The sequence below is a fragment of the Musa acuminata genome, chromosome BXJ2-6 (assembly GCF_036884655.1).
Source record: "Musa acuminata AAA Group cultivar baxijiao chromosome BXJ2-6, Cavendish_Baxijiao_AAA, whole genome shotgun sequence".
In the NCBI taxonomy this organism is placed as follows: domain Eukaryota; kingdom Viridiplantae; phylum Streptophyta; class Magnoliopsida; order Zingiberales; family Musaceae; genus Musa; species Musa acuminata.
Window position 1 is genome coordinate 43,596,456 of NC_088343.1, and position 19,364 is coordinate 43,615,819.

Genomic DNA, 19,364 nt, shown 5'->3' on the forward strand with positions numbered 1-19,364 from the left:
CGTCTTCCCTGTCTCACACTCTTTACCCCCCGTCGTAAGCCATCGTCGGCTGCCCAAGTCCAAGTCTTCCACTGACACCACCCAAAGTCAAGCTTCACTCGACCCGGATCAACCGAACCCACCGAGTTGAGCTGCAGTCGCACGGTGCACAACCGATATATTTTCGCCGGTTCTCGTCTTCGTACTTCATCATCGCTCTGCGGGTGGCCGCCTCGGAGTTGCTCCTTCTTCGAATGGCAATGCAGCTCCCACGAGCGCTCACCTCCCACGTCTGTTTCCACCACATCCTTCTCCTCCTGTTGCTTCAGCCTCTTCTCCTGCGTTGCACAGCTTCAGCAACCGAACCCGATCGGGTCGCCCTGCTTGCCTTCAGGGCGGCCATCACCAAAGACCCCAGCGGCATCTTGCACTCGTGGAACAACAGTCGCCACTTCTGCCGATGGTCGGGCGTCGCATGCGACGATCCCGACCACCGTGAGAGGGTCACCACCTTGGCCTTGGAATCCATGAGCCTCCGAGGGGTCATCTCCCCTTCCATCGGCAACCTTACCTACCTTGGCTACCTGCTACTCTCAAACAATAGCTTTTATGGTGAGATACCCCCGGAGATCAGTCGTTTGGCCCAGCTCAAGGACCTCAATCTGAGCTACAACGCCTTGAACGGCACCGTTCCTGTTAGTCTTGGCCTCTGCACCAACCTCCTAGGCATCGACTTCACTGGCAATCTCATCTCTGGAAACATTCCCGCACAGCTCGGTTCTCTTCTTAAGCTTCTTGTGTTGAACCTCGGAGTTAACAAGCTCGTCGGCGACATCACGCCTTTCCTGGGAAATCTTTCGTCCCTCTTACAACTTGATCTGTCGAGCAACAAGCTCACTGCAGAGATACCATCTTCCCTGGGAAAACTTTCCAATCTCACCTATCTTGATCTCTCAGCCAACATGCTAGTTGGTGGCATACCTCCGTCACTTGGGAAACTCTCTTCCATCCGCATGCTCAATCTCGCAGGCAATGCCCTCAGTGGAGCCATCCCACCGGATATGGCAAACCTCTTGACCCTTGGGTTTCTGGATCTATCAAACAACAGCCTTTCTGGAGAGATTCCTCCATTGTTAGGTAGAATCGTTCCACTCCAGTACCTCTTTCTCAACAAGAACGATCTCACAGGAAGCTTGCCGAATTCCTTGGGGAACCTCGCATCTCTAAGTTACCTCGATCTCTCCAAAAATAGTCTCAGTGGGTCGATTCCTCCCTCCATCACAAACCTGTCATCTCTTCAAGTTCTGGATTTGTCATTCAACAGTCTCGTAGGGAGACTTCCGGAGGAAATAGGCCTTCTCACGAGCCTTGAGTTCTTCCAGGTGTCTGAGAATGGACTCTCTGGGCTTGTTCCTTTATCGCTCTACAGCATATCTTCTCTGCAAACGCTGAGCATGGCGTATAACCAGCTGTCAGGGACACTCCCACTAGATATAGGCGACACTCTACCCAATCTTAGCTTTCTCGGCATGGCCAGCAACCGGCTCGAGGGACAAATTCCATGGTCATTGGCTAACGCTACGTCGCTTCGACAAATCGACCTCAGCCGCAACAATTTCAGCGGTCGAATTCCTGCCAACCTCGGGAACCTACCATATCTCAAGCAGGTTTCTCTAGGGAACAACAGCCTCGAAGCCAGAGACGCCGAAGACTGGGAGTTCATCTCTTCCTTGACAAACTGCAGCCAACTGGAGGAACTAAGCCTGATCGAAAATGATCTCGGAGGTGTGCTTCCCGCCTCCATTGCCAATCTCTCGATCCAGCTCAAGAGCCTAACGCTCGGCCGCAACCATATCTCTGGATCTTTTCCTCCCGGCATCAGGAATTTTGTCAACCTGGTTACGCTGAGTTTGAATGAGAACCACTTCACTGGGAGTATTCCTGACTTCCTCGGAGAACTCGTCAACCTGGAAGCTCTGATCTTGTATGGCAACAAGTTCTCGGGTAACATCCCATCCTCACTCGGCAAATTGACTCGATTGAATGAGCTTGTATTGTTCGACAACGACTTGGGAGGCAGCATCCCGGTGAGTCTTGGGAATTGCCAGAATCTGAATTTTTTAGATCTCTCTGGCAATCGCCTGAGCGGATCCATCCCAATAGAAGTGCTTAGCATCGGATCCTTGTCGAGCTATCTCGACTTGTCCAACAATCAATTGAACGGAACTCTACCACCGGAGGTCGGCAGGTTGCGCAACACGCCCTTTTTATCTGTCGCCATCAACAGGCTTTCGGGAGGCATTCCAACGACGTTAGGTGATTGTCAAGTGCTGGAGTCCCTCAATTTGAGTAGAAATTTCTTCCAAGGAAGCATTCCTACATCGCTGAGCAACCTGAAAGGAATCAAAAGGTTGGATCTTTCATCCAATAACTTGTCGGGTTCCTTCCCAAATTTTCTAGCAGGCTTGCCTGAACTGCAACTTCTGAATCTATCTTTCAATGATCTGGATGGTGAAGTGCCAGTAGATAAAATTTTCAGCAATTCTAGCGAGTTTTATGTCGTCGGAAACCACAAACTCTGTGGGGGTATCTCAAGTTTGCATTTGCCTTCTTGCTCAACTCAGACATCCAAGAAGAACCGGTCACTTATTCTTGAAATAACCTTGCCGATCGTAGTTTCACTCTTACTATTTGCTCTGTTTATGACCTGCTGTTACGCGAGAAAGCACAAGAAACTTGGTTTACCTGCAAAAGTTTTAGAAAATGTTCCAACAAGATTGTCTTATCTCGAGTTGATGAAGGCAACCGATGACTTCTCCTCCGAGAATTTGATTGGCGTTGGAAGCTACGGTTCGGTGTACAGAGGGGTTTTGGGTGACGGCAAAACTCTCGTTGCGATCAAGGTACTGAACCTGGTTCAGCGAGGCGCTTTCAAGGCTTTCGTCGCAGAGTGTGAAGCTTTAAGAAGCATTCGACACCGAAACCTGGTCAAGATCTTGACAACCTGCTCGAGTGTGGATCTTAGAGGTAATGAATTCAGAGCTATCGTGTTTGATTTCATGCCTAACGGGAGTTTGGAGAGTTGGTTGCATCCAGACACAGACCGGAATCTGTACTCGAAGCGATTAGGTCTGCTTCGGAGACTTGACATAGCAATCGATGTTGCTGCTGCGGTGAGCTATCTTCATGATCACTGCGAGACGCCAATCATCCACTGTGATCTGAAGCCAAGCAATGTTCTTCTTGATGGCAACATGACTGCTCGTGTGGGAGATTTTGGCCTAGCAAGATTCCTCTCCAATGGCACCGATCGATATCTATCTTCTTCTGTAGCTATGAAAGGTTCCATTGGCTATATGGCTCCTGGTAAACCTTTGAATTAGAAGCTTATCTATCTTCTTCTCCAAAGTGGTACATATAAGAGGAAATGGTTTTAACGTGTGAATTAAATGCAGAATACGGGATGGGCGGGCAGGTTTCGACTCATGCTGATGTCTACAGCTACGGAGTGCTGCTGCTGGAGCTGTTCACCGGGAGGAGGCCTACAGACGACATGTTTAAGGACGGTCTCACCCTCCAAAAGCACGTCGAGGGAGCCTTTACGAAGGGAGCTCAAGTCACCGGCATTGCCGATCCATCGCTATTCTCAGACGAAGAAGAAGGTAAAGACACTTCAGTTCTCAGGACCGGAAGTCAAGCGAGTGAAAGGATAACAAGATGCTTAGAATCGGTGCTCATGGTTGGTCTGTGCTGTGCCAAGGAGTCGCCGAGAGAGCGCGTCACAATCAAGGATGCTGTGACCAGAATAGAAACGATCAAGAGTCTGCTGCTCACCACCAAAATGTAGTTTTGGATTGGTATTTACTGTCGTAGTTGTTAAGTTCAGATCATACGACACTTCGTTTTAATTCGCTTATTTTGAGAAGGAGGGCAGTGTGTTTCTTCTGCTTCCTCTGTTCTGTCAGTTTATGTTGTTATTTCTGTACTCTAAGAAATAAAAGAATGTTAGTACGAATGAGTGATTATCGAGACAAAAATGGTGTAGATTAAAACATTATTCCCAATTCACATTTCGCCGATTAAGATTTGATTTACCTTTAAAAAATTTAGTTTTATGTATTATTTCTTCGGATAAATTTAAAAAAAATTCTCAAGTTTTCAATTTTTCATTATTTCAAAATATCTATTATTTTTTTAAAAATAATATTATATTTAGTCCCGTCGTTAGTCATAGATTCCTTTTAAGTTAAACACGTGAGTGATGGCAACATGACACGTAGTGTTTTTGTTTATTATTATTATGATATTTTTTTATTTTATATTGTTTGTTAATATATATATTGTGATATTCGTGGATCTGTGTAATATGAATCAAATCGTGATGAGATTACGATAATGAGATTAATTCGCCTTTAAACATAGACTCTAAATAATGATGATCATAGGTTACTCGAGAGAGACATCAAGATAACCAGATTGACTGGTGTACTGTATACTCGTCTATATTATAGAGGCGATTGGTCTAAAAGCTGCTCGTGTTTAGACACTATGAATACAGTGCAGGTGCTTATTGGAGAATGAGTTCACTGATTGATCCGCTTACAGAATGTTGGATAGTTGATTGTATATCATTGTCAGATAATGATTCTGTTATCCTAATAATATATCTGATCCTTAGACTTGAGACACCAAGGATATTCTATATGAGTACTTCACTCTTTGATATCAGACTTATATGTCTAGAAGTTCAGATCTAGTACAACCGATTATCGGGAGTGACAACTAACCTTACGAGAGTTATTTAGTATCGATAGATGATCATCCGCTCTCGGTATCATGAGATGAATATCCCATATATTTTTGCTCAAATAAATCTCTAGCAAAGGTAATTCGAATTGAGAGAGAAAAAGTTCTTTGGGGGAATCCAATTAGAATGAGATTCGAGTAGAAACCGTATGGACCCGATAGCACAATGCTCAATATATGGTCTCGGGGATATTAGATGGATGAGGGATTATAGATACACGGTAACTAATGATAGATAGGTCGAATGGATTGGATTCTCGTATCGTCTGAGGGCTACGACGTAGTGGCATAGTACGCTCATAGTCGATGAGTCGAGTGAATTATTATGAAGATAATAATTCACGGAGCCAGAAAGAGTTTTGACAGGTATGACTTATGACCTACTCGATATTGGGCCTAGAGGGTCACACACATATGGTAGGTATTGCGACGAGTAATGGTTCAGATATGAGATATCCGTTGGAGCCCCTATATTCTTGGATATCCAATAAGCTTCTAAATTATTGGATCATATGGATGAGATCTAATAAAAGCCAATGAGAGATTATTGGATAGAGATCCATTAATCTAAAAGGCTTAGATAGTTAGATGGAGATCTAGTACCCAATAGGGCATGATCTATTATGGTTAAATTGATAGGGGTTTCTATAAATATGAGGGAATCAAAGGGCCACAAGCTAGGTCTTTTTGGCTGCCACCTCTTGTTCTCCTCTCACATTCTCCTCCTAAGAGAGTAACCCCTATTTGAGGTGTGTGAAGATTTGGGTAGCAATTCGAGGAGCATCTTTGCAGCCCCTACGAGTAGATCACCTCTAGAGAGAAAGACAGTTAACTTCCTTCATCCTCTCCCACAAATATGTAGGATTTCTGGGATATACGATCTCCCTATGTAACACAACTATCTCATATGTAGTTTTTAGTTTTGTGGGTTTTTATGCACTAATTTTTGCATGACGACAAATACCCTTTTGGGAAATTTGATATTTTTAATTTTTGTTATTCCGCTGTGCATGTGATATTGCCCCATATTTTCCTATAATAACCCCATCACTTGTTGCTTGTTGCTTCCACTCTAAAGTGGCCTAATCTACCGTGCCGCTTCTGCCACTTATGATTATCCCCTCTATCACATCCTTGTGAAGGTCGTTAAGGCACACAAAATGTCCTCACCTTCATTGGCAAACCCATCGTGTCAGCATCTTCTGTCTCATTGTTACTTTACTAGTAGCCTCTCCCCCACACTAACACTGATTTTATCTGGGTTAGTCGTAGTGCTACTATTGTAAAGGGGTTATAAGTGGTATATACCAACATAAAGTCATCCACGAAAGTGCTCTTGTGATCGATTTAGGATTTAGATTCAGGATTTAAGGTTCAAGGTTCAGGGTTCAGTATTCAAGTTTTAGGGTTCAAGATTTAGAGTTTCGAGTTTATGGCCTACGTTTAAGGTATAGGATTTAGGGTTTAGGGTTTAGAGTTCAAGGTTTAAGATTTTGTTTTATGATTTAGGGTTTATGGTTTAAGGTTTAGGGTTTAGGGCTTATGTTTGAGGTTTCATGGTTTAGGGTTTAGGTTTTAGGGTTCATATTTTAGGATTTAAGGTTTGTTATGGGATTAAGGTTTAGGGTTCAAGGTTTACAATTTAGGGTTTAGGGTTCAGGGCTTATGATTTAAGGTTTAAGGTTCAGGGCTTATGGTTTAGGATTGATAGTTCAAGGTTTAGGGTTTAGGGTTCAGAGTTCAGGATTCTGGGTTTAGGGTTTAGTGTTCGAGGTTTTGGGTTTAGGGTTTATGGTTTGGGATATAAATATTTTAGATTATTATTAATTTATATTTTTAATTTATTTAGATTATTATTAATTTCACATCAAAAATTTATAAAAACTTAAATTAATTTATAAAAAATTGATAGATATATATTAATATTAATTTAGACTTGAATATTTTAGATTAGTGGTAATAAAGGTATGATGATATGATCGACACCATGATTGACATCCTAGCGTCATATGGCCAACACCTTGGTGTTAGGTGAACACTAAGTGGTCACATGATCAACATTTGACCCTTTATAGTTAGCATCACATAACAAGTCGAATATTATATACCCAAGATACGACACCTCATAGCTAAAAGTTAAGTCCAAATAATGTGTACCATAATTTTGATGCCAATACATACGAAGGTAATAATATCCAAACTCACTATAAAAGAGGCCTTCTAGATATGTTCACAAAACATAATCCTCCACTCTAAAAATGCTAGTTGAATAATTTGAATTGCTTATTAACAACATATATATTGAATGCACAACATAGTTTTATATAGATCAACACGGACAGAGTCTGCCTTGTTCGGTGTTGGTAAGATTTAATTCAGGATCAATTTAGAAAAAAAATCTCGTTTGACTGTAAATCAATTCCTACCTCGGACAATTAAAATATGAGTGAATTCAATTTAGTTGTATAAAAGACTAGAAACTATTCTAGTATCATAAACACTAATACAGCTTTCTTTTTCTTTTTCTTTTTTCCCTTTCGCGTTCAATCTTGGATAATGTTATTATTTTTTAGTTCATTCGAGAGAAATTGAAGGCACTCGTCCCTTTATATATATATATATATATATATATATGCGACTTAGAAGGTACATTTATTAGGAAGAGAAGCAACACCAAAAAATATTTAAGAGATTTAGATAATGATTTCGGTCTGCTATGGAACCAATCATTATTTCTTTTTTTAACGATGGATTTACGGTAATTCTCTACCAATTTACCATTTTATCGTGAAACACCTATTTCATGTTACCACTGTCCTCCTCTGTTTTACATTTTTGCGTTATGTTCTGTTGGGTCCAGCCCATATGTGAGCTTGGACAATTGGGCCTATTGAGCTCAAATCAACAAATCAAAAAAATCAAGAGAGAGAGAATGTTCAGTTGGGTCCAGCCCATACGTCGGCTTGGACAATTGGGCCTATTGAGCCCAAATCAACGAATCAAAAAAATCAAGAGAGAGAGAGAGAGAAAGGACAAAATTGGGTGATGGCTGCGTGCGCAGGAGAGGGCAGCGTGTGCTGTGAGATTGCACAGTGAGCGTGCGGCGACGTGCGGAGAGAAATAGAGAGAGAGAAAGATTAGGTTTCTGAGTTTTCTGCTTGACGATCGGTGGCCAAACGTTGTCAGTTTTGACCCAAATTTTATGTGGAGAATCCTTGCAGTAAACTCTACAATCCTAACGGTGTTGATCTACAGTTTACCCTCTCTAAGGTACTTTCTTGTGATATCTATTTTTTGAGACCTAGAATTCTTTTTTGAGGAGATCGATATGTTATTCTTGAGCCAAGATCTATGATCTTTATGTTATTCTGATCCTCTAGTTATTCTAGAGAAGACCTACTGTAAACCTGTTATCATTGATAGTGAAAGTTTGAGGTGGACTACGGTCCCGTGATTTTTCTCACGTTTTCCACGTTAAAAAGATTTGGTCTGATTGATTTATTGCTCTATTGTTATTGATATTAGCATTTTGATATCAAGTTGGTATTTTGATGAGGAACCTATTTTGATACACAAAGAGGGAAAAGAATTATTCCGTATTAACAGGTTTTATTCCCAACATGTTCTACCTTTTATGCTAAAATTTTTGTGGATATATTTCCAGAAGAAAGTGTTTTTATTTTATCGTTTAAATATAGACCTCGATCAAATGGCTTCATGTTTTCAAAGTCAATGTTGCCATTAGTCCATGAATACTTACATCCATAAATTGATGTGCAATGGTCTTGACTGAAAAGGTTTTGGAGAAAAAACTTGGCCGTCTTCCACGGAGTCCATGAATACTTACATCCATAAATTGATGTGCAATGGTCTTGACTGAGAAGGTTTTGGAGAAAAAACTTGGCCGTCTTCCACGGAGTCCACCATCGACACTTCCATCCATAAATTGATGTGCAATGGTCTTGACTGAGAAGGTTTTGGAGAAAAAACCTGGCCCGTCTTCCACGGAGTCTACCATCGACACTTCCATCCATAAATTGATGTGCCGTAGTCTAGATTGACAAGGATTCTAAAAGAAACCTGGCCGTCTTCCACGAAGACCATCGTGAATACTTTCATCCATAAATTGATGTGCCTTAATCTTGAATGAGACGGAATTGGAAGAAACCTGGCCGGTGTTCAATCCACGGAGACTACCAAGTCGTCACCAGCTTGGTATCATATAAATCTTCTAATATATAATTCATCGAGTGTATGGGAAACCAAAAACTAATGCAATCTTTAAATGAGTGAGATCCCCCATTGTGGCTAACACACGAGAAGAAACCATGTCTAACAATGGCCCGACAGGAAATGGCCAACTGCAAAGCCAGTGTGAATCCGTACGTGCGTTGGTAGTCCCCCGCGCAACGGTCTTGCTTGCACAAGCCAATCCGTTCAAACCACGACACTAAACTTTCCACAACACCTAAATGCGTGATAGGAGCCGCCACCTCACCCTGCGCCACCACATCTTAGAGTCGGTTGACATGGAAGACCAGTCCCGAGTCGCCTCGCTGCCGTCGTCTCCACCACGCGCAGCGACCCATGCCACCGGCAACTGCCTCTATATTTTGCCGGTACTCGACCTCTTACCTCATCACTTTGAGGGTGGCGCAATGGAGCTCCCACGAGTACTGCTCACTTCCCAGTACGTACGCATCCTTCTCCTCCTTTTTCTACACTCCCTTTTTTGCCTGTGTCACTCTGCTACCGTAGACCAACCTTCGGGAAGCGAAACCGATCGGGCCGCCCTGCTCGCCGTCAGGGCAGCCATCACCGAAGACCCTCGCGGCATCATGAATTCGTGGAACAATACTGTCCACTTCTGCCAATGGCCGGGCGTCGCATGCGACGATCCCGACCACCGTGAGAGGGTCACCACCTTGGCCTTGGAATCCAAGAGCCTCCGGGGGGTCATCTCCCCTTCCATCGGCAACCTTACCTACCTTGGCTACCTGCAACTCTCGAACAATAGCTTTTATGGTGAGATACCCCCGGAGATCAGTCGTTTGGCCCAGCTCAAGGACCTCAATCTGAGTTACAACGCCTTGAACGGCACCGTTCCTGTTAGTCTTGGCCTCTGCACCAACCTCCTAGGCATCGACTTCACTGGCAATCTCATCTCTGGAAACATTCCCGCACAGCTCGGTTCTCTTCTTAAGCTTCTAGTGTTGAACCTCGGGGTTAACAAGCTCGTCGGCGACATCACGCCTTTCCTGGGAAATCTTTCGTCCCTCTTACAACTTGATCTGTCGAGCAACAACCTCACTGCAGAGATACCATCTTCCCTGGGAAAACTTTCCAATCTCACCTATCTTGATCTCTCAGCCAACAACCTGGTCGGTGGCATACCTCCTTCACTTGGGAAACTCTCTTCCATCCGCATGCTCGATCTCGCGGGCAATCGCCTCAGTGGATCCATCACACCGGATATGGCAAACCTCTTGACCCTTGAGTTTCTGGATCTATCAAACAACAGCCTTTCTGGAGAGATTCCTCCATTGTTGGGTAGAGTCGTTCCTCTCCAGTACCTCCTTCTCTACAACAACAATCTCACAGGAAGCTTGCCGAATTCCTTGGGGAACCTAGCATCTCTAATTTACCTCTATCTCTCGTCAAATAGTCTCAGTGGGACGATCCCTCCCTCCATCACAAACCTGTCATCTCTTCAAGTTCTGGCTTTGTCATCCAACAAACTCGGCGGGAGACTGCCGGAGGAAATAGGCCGTCTCACGCGCCTTGAGTTCTTCCAGGTGTCTGAGAATGGATTCTCTGGGAGCGTTCCTTTATCACTCTACAACATAACTTCTTTGCAAACGCTGAGCATGGCGTCTAACCAGCTGTCAGGGACACTCCCACTAGATATAGGCGACACTCTACCCAATCTTAGCTTTCTCGGCATGGCCAGCAACCGGCTCGAGGGACAAATTCCATGGTCATTGGCTAACGCTACGTCGCTTCGACAAATCGACCTCAGCCGCAACAATTTCAGCGGTCGAATTCCTGCCAATCTCGGGAACCTGCCATATCTCAACCAGGTTTCTCTAGGGAACAACAGCCTCGAAGCCAGAGACGCCGAAGACTGGGAGTTCATCTCTTCCTTGACAAACTGCAGCCAACTGGAGGAACTAAGCCTGATCGAAAATGATCTCGGAGGTGTGCTTCCCGCCTCCATTGCTAATCTCTCGATCCAGCTCAAGAGCCTAACGCTCGGCCGCAACCATATCTCTGGATCTTTTCCTCCCGGCATCAGGAATTTTGTCAACCTGGATACGCTGAGTCTGAATGAGAACCATTTCACTGGGAGTATTCCTGACTTCCTCGGAGAACTCGTCAACCTAGAAGCTCTGATCTTGCATGGCAACAAGTTTTCGGGTAACATCCCATTCTCAATTGGCAAATTGACTCGATTGAGTGAGCTTGCATTGTACGACAACGACTTGGGAGGCAGCATCCCGGTGAGTCTTGGGAATTGCCAGAATCTGAATTATTTAGATCTCTCTGGCAATCGCCTGAGCGGATCCATCCCAATAGAAGTTCTTAGCATCGGATCCTTGTCGAGCCATATCGACTTGTCCAACAATCAATTGAACGGAACTCTACCACCGGAGGTCGGCCGGTTGCGCAACACGCCCTTTTTATCTGTCGCCATCAACAGGCTTTCGGGAGGCATTCCAACGACGCTAGGTGATTGTCAATTGCTGGAGTCCCTCAATTTGAGTAGAAATTTCTTCCAAGGAAGCATTCCTACATCGCTGAGCAACCTGAAAGGCATCAAAAGGTTGGATCTTTCATCCAATAACTTGTCTGGTTCCTTCCCAGATTTTCTAGCAGGCTTGCCTGACCTGCAACTTCTGAATCTATCTTTCAATGATCTCAACGGTGAAGTGCCGGTAGATAAAATTTTCAGCAATTCTAGCGAGTTTTATGTCGTCGGAAACCACAAACTCTGTGGGGGTATCTCAAGTTTGCATTTGCCTTCCTGCTCAACTCAGGCATCCAAGAAGAACAGGTCGCTTATTCTTGAAATAACCTTGCCGATCGTAATTTCACTCTTACTATTTGCTCTGTTTATGACCTGCTGTTACGCGAGAAAGCACAAGAAACTTGGTTTACCTGCAAAAGTTTTAGAAAATGTTCCAACAAGGTTGTCTTATCTCGAGTTGATGAAGGCAACCGATGACTTCTCCTCCGAGAATTTGATTGGCGTTGGAAGCTACGGTTCGGTGTACAGAGGGGTTTTGGGTGATGGCAAAACTCTCGTTGCGATCAAGGTACTCAACCTGGTTCAGCGAGGCGCTTTCAAGGCTTTCGTCGCAGAGTGTGAAGCTTTAAGAAGCATTCGACACCGAAACCTGGTCAAGATCTTGACAACCTGCTCGAGTGTTGATCTTAGAGGTAATGAATTCAGAGCTATCGTGTTTGATTTCATGCCTAACGGGAGTTTGGAGAGTTGGTTGCATCCAGACACAGACCGGAATCTGTACTCGAAGCGATTAGGTCTGCTTCGGAGACTTGACATAGCAATCGATGTTGCTGCTGCGGTGAGCTATCTTCATGATCACTGCGAGACGCCAATCATCCACTGTGATCTGAAGCCAAGCAATGTTCTTCTTGATGGCAACATGACTGCTCGTGTGGGAGATTTTGGCCTAGCAAGATTCCTCTCCAATGGCACCGATCGATATCTATCTTCTTCTGTAGCTATGAAAGGTTCCATTGGCTATATGGCTCCTGGTAAACCTTTGAATTAGAAGCTTATCTATCTTCTTCTCCAAAGTGGTACATATAAGAGGAAATGGTTTTAACGTGTGAATTAAATGCAGAATACGGGATGGACGGGCAGGTTTCGACTCATGCTGATGTCTACAGCTACGGAGTGCTGCTGCTGGAGCTGTTCACCGGGAGGAGGCCTACAGACGACATGTTTAAGGACGGTCTCACCCTCCAAAAGCACGTCGAGGGAGCCTTTACGAAGGGAGCTCAAGTCACCGGCATTGCCGATCCATCGCTATTCTCAGACGAAGAAGAAGGTAAAGACACTTCAGTTCTCAGGACCGGAAGTCAAGCGAGTGAAAGGATAACAAGATGCTTAGAATCGGTGCTCATGGTTGGTCTGTGCTGTGCCAAGGAGTCGCCGAGAGAGCGCGTCACAATCAAGGATGCTGTGACCAGAATAGAAACGATCAAGAGTCTGCTGCTCACCCCTAAAATGTAGTCTTGAATTGGTGTTTACTGTCATAGTTGTTAAGTTCAGATCATACGACACTCCACGTTTAATTCGCTTGTTTTGTGAAGGAGGGTAGTGTGTTTCTTCTGCTTCCTCTGTTCTCTCAGTTTATGTTGTTATTTCTGTACTCTTAGAAATAAAAGAATGTTAGTACGAATCATTCGTAATGTTGGTTCGGACAAGACAAAACTGGTGTGCATTAAAACATCATTACCAATTCACAGTTCACCAATTAAAATTTGATTTACCGCTAAAAAATCTTTAGTTTTACGTATAATTTCTTAGGATAAATTTATAAAAAAAACTCTCAAGTTTTTTATTTTTACCGTGGATGTTATTTTTTTATTATCACAAAACGTCCATTATTTTTTAAAAATGATATTATATTTAGTCCCGTCATTTTGTTCATTTCTTCCACTCCAAAGTGGTCGAATTTGCCCCTCCACTTATGATTATCTCCGTTCTTCTTAAGGTTGTTAATGCCCATAAAATATTTTTATCGTTGTTGCCAAACTCATCATGCAAGCCTCCTTTGCCTCGTTGTTGTTACCCTAACACTAATTTTATTCGGGTTAGTCGTAAAATTACTCTATTATAAAGGGATTATAACCAGCATGGACCCGCATGAAAGTCATCAACAGAGGCACCCTTTGTGATCGATGGCGACCACATCCGAATGGCACTCAAGTGCCGAGCAATGATACATGGTCTTAATCTTCCGGTCGATAGGGGAAGCAACACATGAGCGTTAGAAAAGCATGATAGCGGCAATGTTGACAATGTGGGGGATGCTATTAGTGAAACACGACAAATGAGATCAATGTGATGACAGTGATGAATGAGACCGAGGACATGTTCAAGGTCTCTAGCATCATCCACTAGGATGCAACGAATGGAACAGACAAACTGAAAAGCGACCATGGCAAAATGGGAGTGATGCTCCGTTGAATAAAGCAAAGAGGATGCTCCGTTGAATATAATAGAAACTTTAGGTGTTTTTCTTTATTTTTTGAAATTTACCCTATTTCTTATTTCATCATGAACCCTTGTCAAGACTCTCTAATCTTGGAAAGCTTGATAGTTTACACGTCAGTGTTGAAAGCTTATATTATATTTATATGAGAAAAAAAATCAGCTTGAATCTAATTATACACCTTGTTGTAACAACTTTGAGAGCCGTGGCCTCGGGGCCGATGCGGCTCGGTTCGGGTCCGGACGTCGGGGATCTCACCGAGGCGTGCCTCGAGCCCACGGGGTCGGTCCGATGCGACGGTTCAATCGGGACTGGGTCGCCGTCTCCTCCGGGCAGGGGCTCGTCGTCCGCGCGCCCGACGGGGACCCTCGGCTTCGCACCTGCACAAAGGTCGGGTCGGGAGGCTCGATCTGACCCCTCCGACGATCAAGTTAGCAGAAGATGTGGAGGGGGTTTCAGAAGAAGAAAAAGTGTTTGTATGTGCGACCCTCCCTTCTCTAATGAACGAGAGGATATTTATAGGGAAGCTTACTGTTGTTTAATGTGCCCGCCTGCAGGAGGCAGGCTGATAGCGTCTGACATGGGCGCTGGCGTGGCGTGAAGAACAGCGCCTGAGCAGGCGTTAATGCGCCTCGACCGGTGTTCCGGTTCGATTGACCGAGTGCAATCGCGTCGATCGAGACGTGAGGCGTCGACTGACGTCAGCCGAGTCTTATCATAATTACTATCATCATCACACCTGAACAGGATGAACTTAATCTAACCTCATTAGCCTCTAAACTCAAGTAGATATATATTCTCTCTCCTGCCACCATTGAATTTGGGAGTTTTCTGGGTCAACGTCAACGAACAATGGATACCACAAAGTCGTAGTCCTCTTTGATACGCTTTCTAATATTTTTTCCTGACATTTGAAGAATATTATAAAACAACCTCTATCATGCCTGTCATTATCCATTAGTCTTAGATCAGATCAAACGAGTCAAAATTTAAGTTGATTTATAAGAGTTTGATATATGTCCATTATTAGTTTATGTTTAATAAAATTTATAAATAATTATCTCATCAAATTTATAAATGCTCAATTCGAATTTCAAAGTCCAATGTTGTCATCAGTCCGTGAATACATTAATCCGTAAATTGATGTGCATTAGTTTTCATCGAGAAGGATTTGAACGAAACCTCGCCGGTGTTCGATCCACGGGGACTACCAAGTCGTCACCATCTTCATATCATATAAATCTTCTAATATATGATTCATCGAATGCATGGGAAACCAAAAATTAATTCGATCAGTACTTTCCAAGGATCAGAACAGGTGACAACCCTTCCAATCTTTTGCTATATTTTGCCGGTACTCGACCTCGTACCTCATCACTTTGAGGGTGGCGCAATGGAGCTCCGACGAGTACTGCTCACTTCCCAGTACGTCCGCATCCTTCTCCTCCTTTTGCTACACTCCCTTCTTTTCCTGTGTCACTCTGCTACCGTAGACCAACCTTCGGGAAGCGAAACCGATCGGGCCGCCCTGCTCGCCGTCAGGGCAGCCATCACCGAAGACCCTCGCGGCATCATGAACTCGTGGAATGATACTGTCCACTTCTGCCAATGGCCGGGCGTCGCATGCGACGATCCCGACCACCGTGAGAGGGTCACCACCTTGGCCTTGGAATTCATGAGCCTCCGAGGGGTCATCTCCCCTTCCATCGGCAACCTCACCTACCTCGGCTACCTGCGACTCTCAAACAATAGCTTTTATGGTGAGATACCCCCGGAGATCAGTCGTTTGGCCCAGCTCAAGGATCTCAATCTGAGCTACAACGCCTTGAGCGGCACCATTCCGGTCAGTCTTGGCCTCTGCACCAACCTCCTAGGCATCGACTTCACTGGCAATCTCATCTCTGGAAACATTCCCGCACAGCTCGGTTCTCTTCTTAAGCTTCTAGTGTTGAACCTCGGGGCTAACAAGCTCGTCGGCGACATCACGCCTTTCCTGGGAAATATTTCGTCCCTCCAACAACTTGATCTGTCGAGCAACAAGCTCACTGGAGAGATACCATCTTCCCTGGGGAAACTTTTCAATCTCTCCCATCTTGATCTCTCAGTCAACGGGCTAGTTGGTGCCATACCGCCTTCGCTTGGGAGCCTCTCTTCCATCCGCTTGCTCAATCTCACAGGCAATGGCCTCACCGGAGCCATTCCACCGAAGATGGCAAGCCTCTTGACCCTTCAGCAGCTGGATCTATCATACAACAGCCTTTCTGGAGAAATTCCTCCATTGTTGGGTAGTATCCTCCTACTCGAGCACCTCCATCTGAACAGCAACAATCTCACAGGAAGCCTTCCGTATTCGTTGGGGAACCTACCATCTCTAACTTACCTCGATCTCTCCAAAAATAGTCTCAGTGGGTCGATCCCTCCCTCAATCACAAACCTGTCATCACTTCGAGTTCTGGATTTGTCATCCAACAACCTCGTAGGCAGAATTCCCGAGGAAATAGGCCGTCTGACGAGCCTAGAATTCTTCAAGGTGTCCGTGAATGGACTATCCGGGAATGTTCCACCATCACTCTACAACATATCTTCACTGCAGACTCTGAGAATGGCTTACAACCAAATGTCTGGGACACTCCCACCAGATATCGGCGGCACTCTACCCAATCTTCACTTTCTCGACATGGCCAGCAACCGGTTCGTGGGACAAATTCCGTTGTCAGTCGCTAATGCTACGTTGCTTCGACAAATCGACCTCAGCCGCAACAATTTCAGCGGTCGAATACCTGCCAATCTCGGCAACCTTCCATATCTCATGCAGCTTTCCCTAGGGAGAAACAGCCTTGAAGCCAGAGACGCCTTGGACTGGGAATTCGTCTCTTCCTTGGCCAACTGCAGTCTACTGAAGGAACTAAGACTGGCTATGAATAATCTTAGCGGTGCGCTTCCTGCCTCTATAGCTAATCTCTCGACCCAGCTCAATACTATAACGCTCGGTCGAAACCAAATCTCTGGATCCTTTCCTTCCGGGATCAAGAACTTCGTTAACTTGGTTACACTGGCTATGAATGAGAATCTATTCACCGGCAGTATTCCCGACTTCCTGGGAGAACTTGCCGACCTGGGATCTTTGATCTTGTATGGCAACAAGTTTTCAGGCAACATCCCAGCCTCGCTTGGCAACTTGACTGCATTGAATGAGCTTATATTGTTCGATAACTACTTGGAAGGCAGCATCCCGGTGAGTCTTGGGAAATGCCAGGGTTTGAATACTTTAGATCTCGCTGGCAATCACCTGAGTGGATCCATCCCAATGGAAGTTTTTAGCATCGAATCCTTGTCGAACTATCTTGACTTGTCCAGCAATCACTTGAATGGAACACTACCGATGGAGGTCGGCAGGTTACGCAACACTCCCTTTTTATCTGTTTCCAACAACAGGCTTTCAGGTGAACTTCCAACAAGCTTAGGTGATTGTCAAGTGCTGCAGTACCTCAATTTGAGTAACAATTTCTTTCAAGGAAGCGTTCCTAAATCTCTGAGCAACCTGAAGGGACTCGAGAAGTTGGACCTTTCATCCAATGACTTGTCTGGTTCCTTCCCAGATTTTCTAGCAGGCTTGCCTTTCCTGAAACTTCTGAATCTATCTTTCAATGATCTGGATGGTGAAGTGCCAGTAGACAAAATTTTCAGCAATTCTAGCGAGTTTTCCGTCGTCGGAAACCACAAACTCTGTGGGGGTATCTCAAGTTTGCATTTGCCTTCCTGCTCAACTCAGACATCCAAGAAGAACAGGTCGCTTATTCTTAAAGTAACGTTGCCGATTGTAGTGCTAATCTTACTATTTGCTCTGTTTATGACCTGCCGTTACGCGAGAAAACACAAGAAGCATTCTCCCCCAGCTGAACTCGCATCCGATGCTCCGACAAAATTGTCCTATCTCGAGCTGATGAAGGCAACCGATGACTTCTCCTCCGAGAATTTGATTGGCGTTGGAAGCTACGGTTCGGTGTACAGAGGTGTTTTGGGTGACGGAAAAACTCTCGTTGCGATCAAGGTACTCAACCTGGTGCAGCGAGGTGCTTTCAAGACTTTCGTCGCAGAGTGTGAAGTTTTAAGAAGCATTCGACACCGAAACCTGGTCAAGATCTTGACAACCTGCTCGAGTGTGGATCTCAGAGGTAATGAATTCAGAGCTATCGTGTTTGATTTCATGCCTAACGGGAGCTTGGATAGTTGGTTGCATCCAGACACAGACAAGAAGCTATACTCGAAGCGATTGGGTCTGCTTCAGAGACTTGATATAGCAATCGATGTTGCTGCTGCGCTGAACTATCTTCATGACCACTGCGAGACGCCAATCATCCACTGTGATCTGAAGCCAAGCAATGTCCTTCTTGATGGCAACATGACTGCTCGTGTCGGAGATTTTGGCCTAGCAAGATTCCTCTCCGATGACACCAACCGGTATCTATCTTCTTCTTCAGTAATAAAAGGTTCCATCGGCTATATGGCTCCAGGTAAACCTTTGAATTAGAAGCTTTTCTCCGAAGTGTGCATTCTCATTCATCTGCACGGGACATATTAGAATATATGGTTTAATCGTGTGAATTAAACGCAGAATATGGGATGGGCGGGCAGGTTTCGACTCATGCGGATGTCTACAGCTACGGAGTGCTGCTGCTGGAGCTGTTCACCGGGCGGAGGCCTACCGACGACATGTTTAAGGACGGTCTTACCCTCCAAAACCACGTCGAGGAAGCCTTTTCGAAAGGAGCTCAAGTCACCGGCATCGCTGATCCGTCACTATTCTCGGACGACAAAGATGGTGAAGACACTTCAGATCTCATGGTCGGAATGCAAGCAAGCGAAAGGATAACGAGATGCTTAGAATCGGTGCTCATGGTTGGTCTCCGCTGTGCCAAGGACTCGCCGAGAGAGCGCATCACGATCAAGGATGCTGCGAACAGAATAGAGACGATCAAGAGTCTGCTGCTCACTGCCGAAATGAATAAGAGTCCATTTAAAACTCCGTGTTTAATATAGTTTTCGTAAAAGAATGGGCTGTTCTGTTTCTTCCTCTGTTTCCTCCATGACTCGGTCCCCCTTATCATCCCTGCAATCCAAGTAATACCAGAGATGGTTCGCCTTGCATGCCCACTTAGTTTCGTTCAGGAACCGCACCCTCAAGACGGAGATGGTGTTTCCTGTCCCTAAGGGTACGCCTGACAGACAGTGCAACTCTCACGTGGGACCCACCACCCCTGTGGCATAGTATTCTCCTTCTCGTCCGACATAGTAGATCTGTATAATACATCTTGTCCTCTCCCTCACACTTCT

At 44.8% G+C, this 19,364-nt stretch overlaps 3 protein-coding genes across 3 annotated transcripts; all 3 read left to right on the forward strand.

Moving 5' to 3' along the window:
• Window positions 1–209: 209 nt before the first annotated feature.
• Window positions 210–3,992, forward strand: LOC135615821 (probable LRR receptor-like serine/threonine-protein kinase At3g47570). The gene is made up of 2 exons (XM_065114822.1): window positions 210–3,345; window positions 3,435–3,992. Exons 1-2 carry the CDS (start codon window positions 234–236, stop codon window positions 3,824–3,826), a joined length of 3,504 nt encoding a protein of 1,167 aa, XP_064970894.1. The 5' UTR covers window positions 210–233; the 3' UTR covers window positions 3,827–3,992.
• A 5,125-nt stretch (window positions 3,993–9,117) lies between these two features.
• Window positions 9,118–13,230, forward strand: LOC135615822 (probable LRR receptor-like serine/threonine-protein kinase At3g47570). Its single transcript, XM_065114823.1, has 2 exons — window positions 9,118–12,564; window positions 12,654–13,230. The coding sequence occupies exons 1-2, from the start codon at window positions 9,258–9,260 to the stop codon at window positions 13,043–13,045; spliced, it is 3,699 nt and encodes a 1,232-aa protein (XP_064970895.1). The 5' UTR covers window positions 9,118–9,257; the 3' UTR covers window positions 13,046–13,230.
• A 2,077-nt stretch (window positions 13,231–15,307) lies between these two features.
• LOC135615823 (probable LRR receptor-like serine/threonine-protein kinase At3g47570) lies at window positions 15,308–19,099 on the forward strand. Its single transcript, XM_065114825.1, has 2 exons — window positions 15,308–18,544; window positions 18,646–19,099. Exons 1-2 carry the CDS (start codon window positions 15,424–15,426, stop codon window positions 19,068–19,070), a joined length of 3,546 nt encoding a protein of 1,181 aa, XP_064970897.1. The 5' UTR covers window positions 15,308–15,423; the 3' UTR covers window positions 19,071–19,099.
• The last annotated feature ends 265 nt before the right edge of the window (window positions 19,100–19,364 follow it).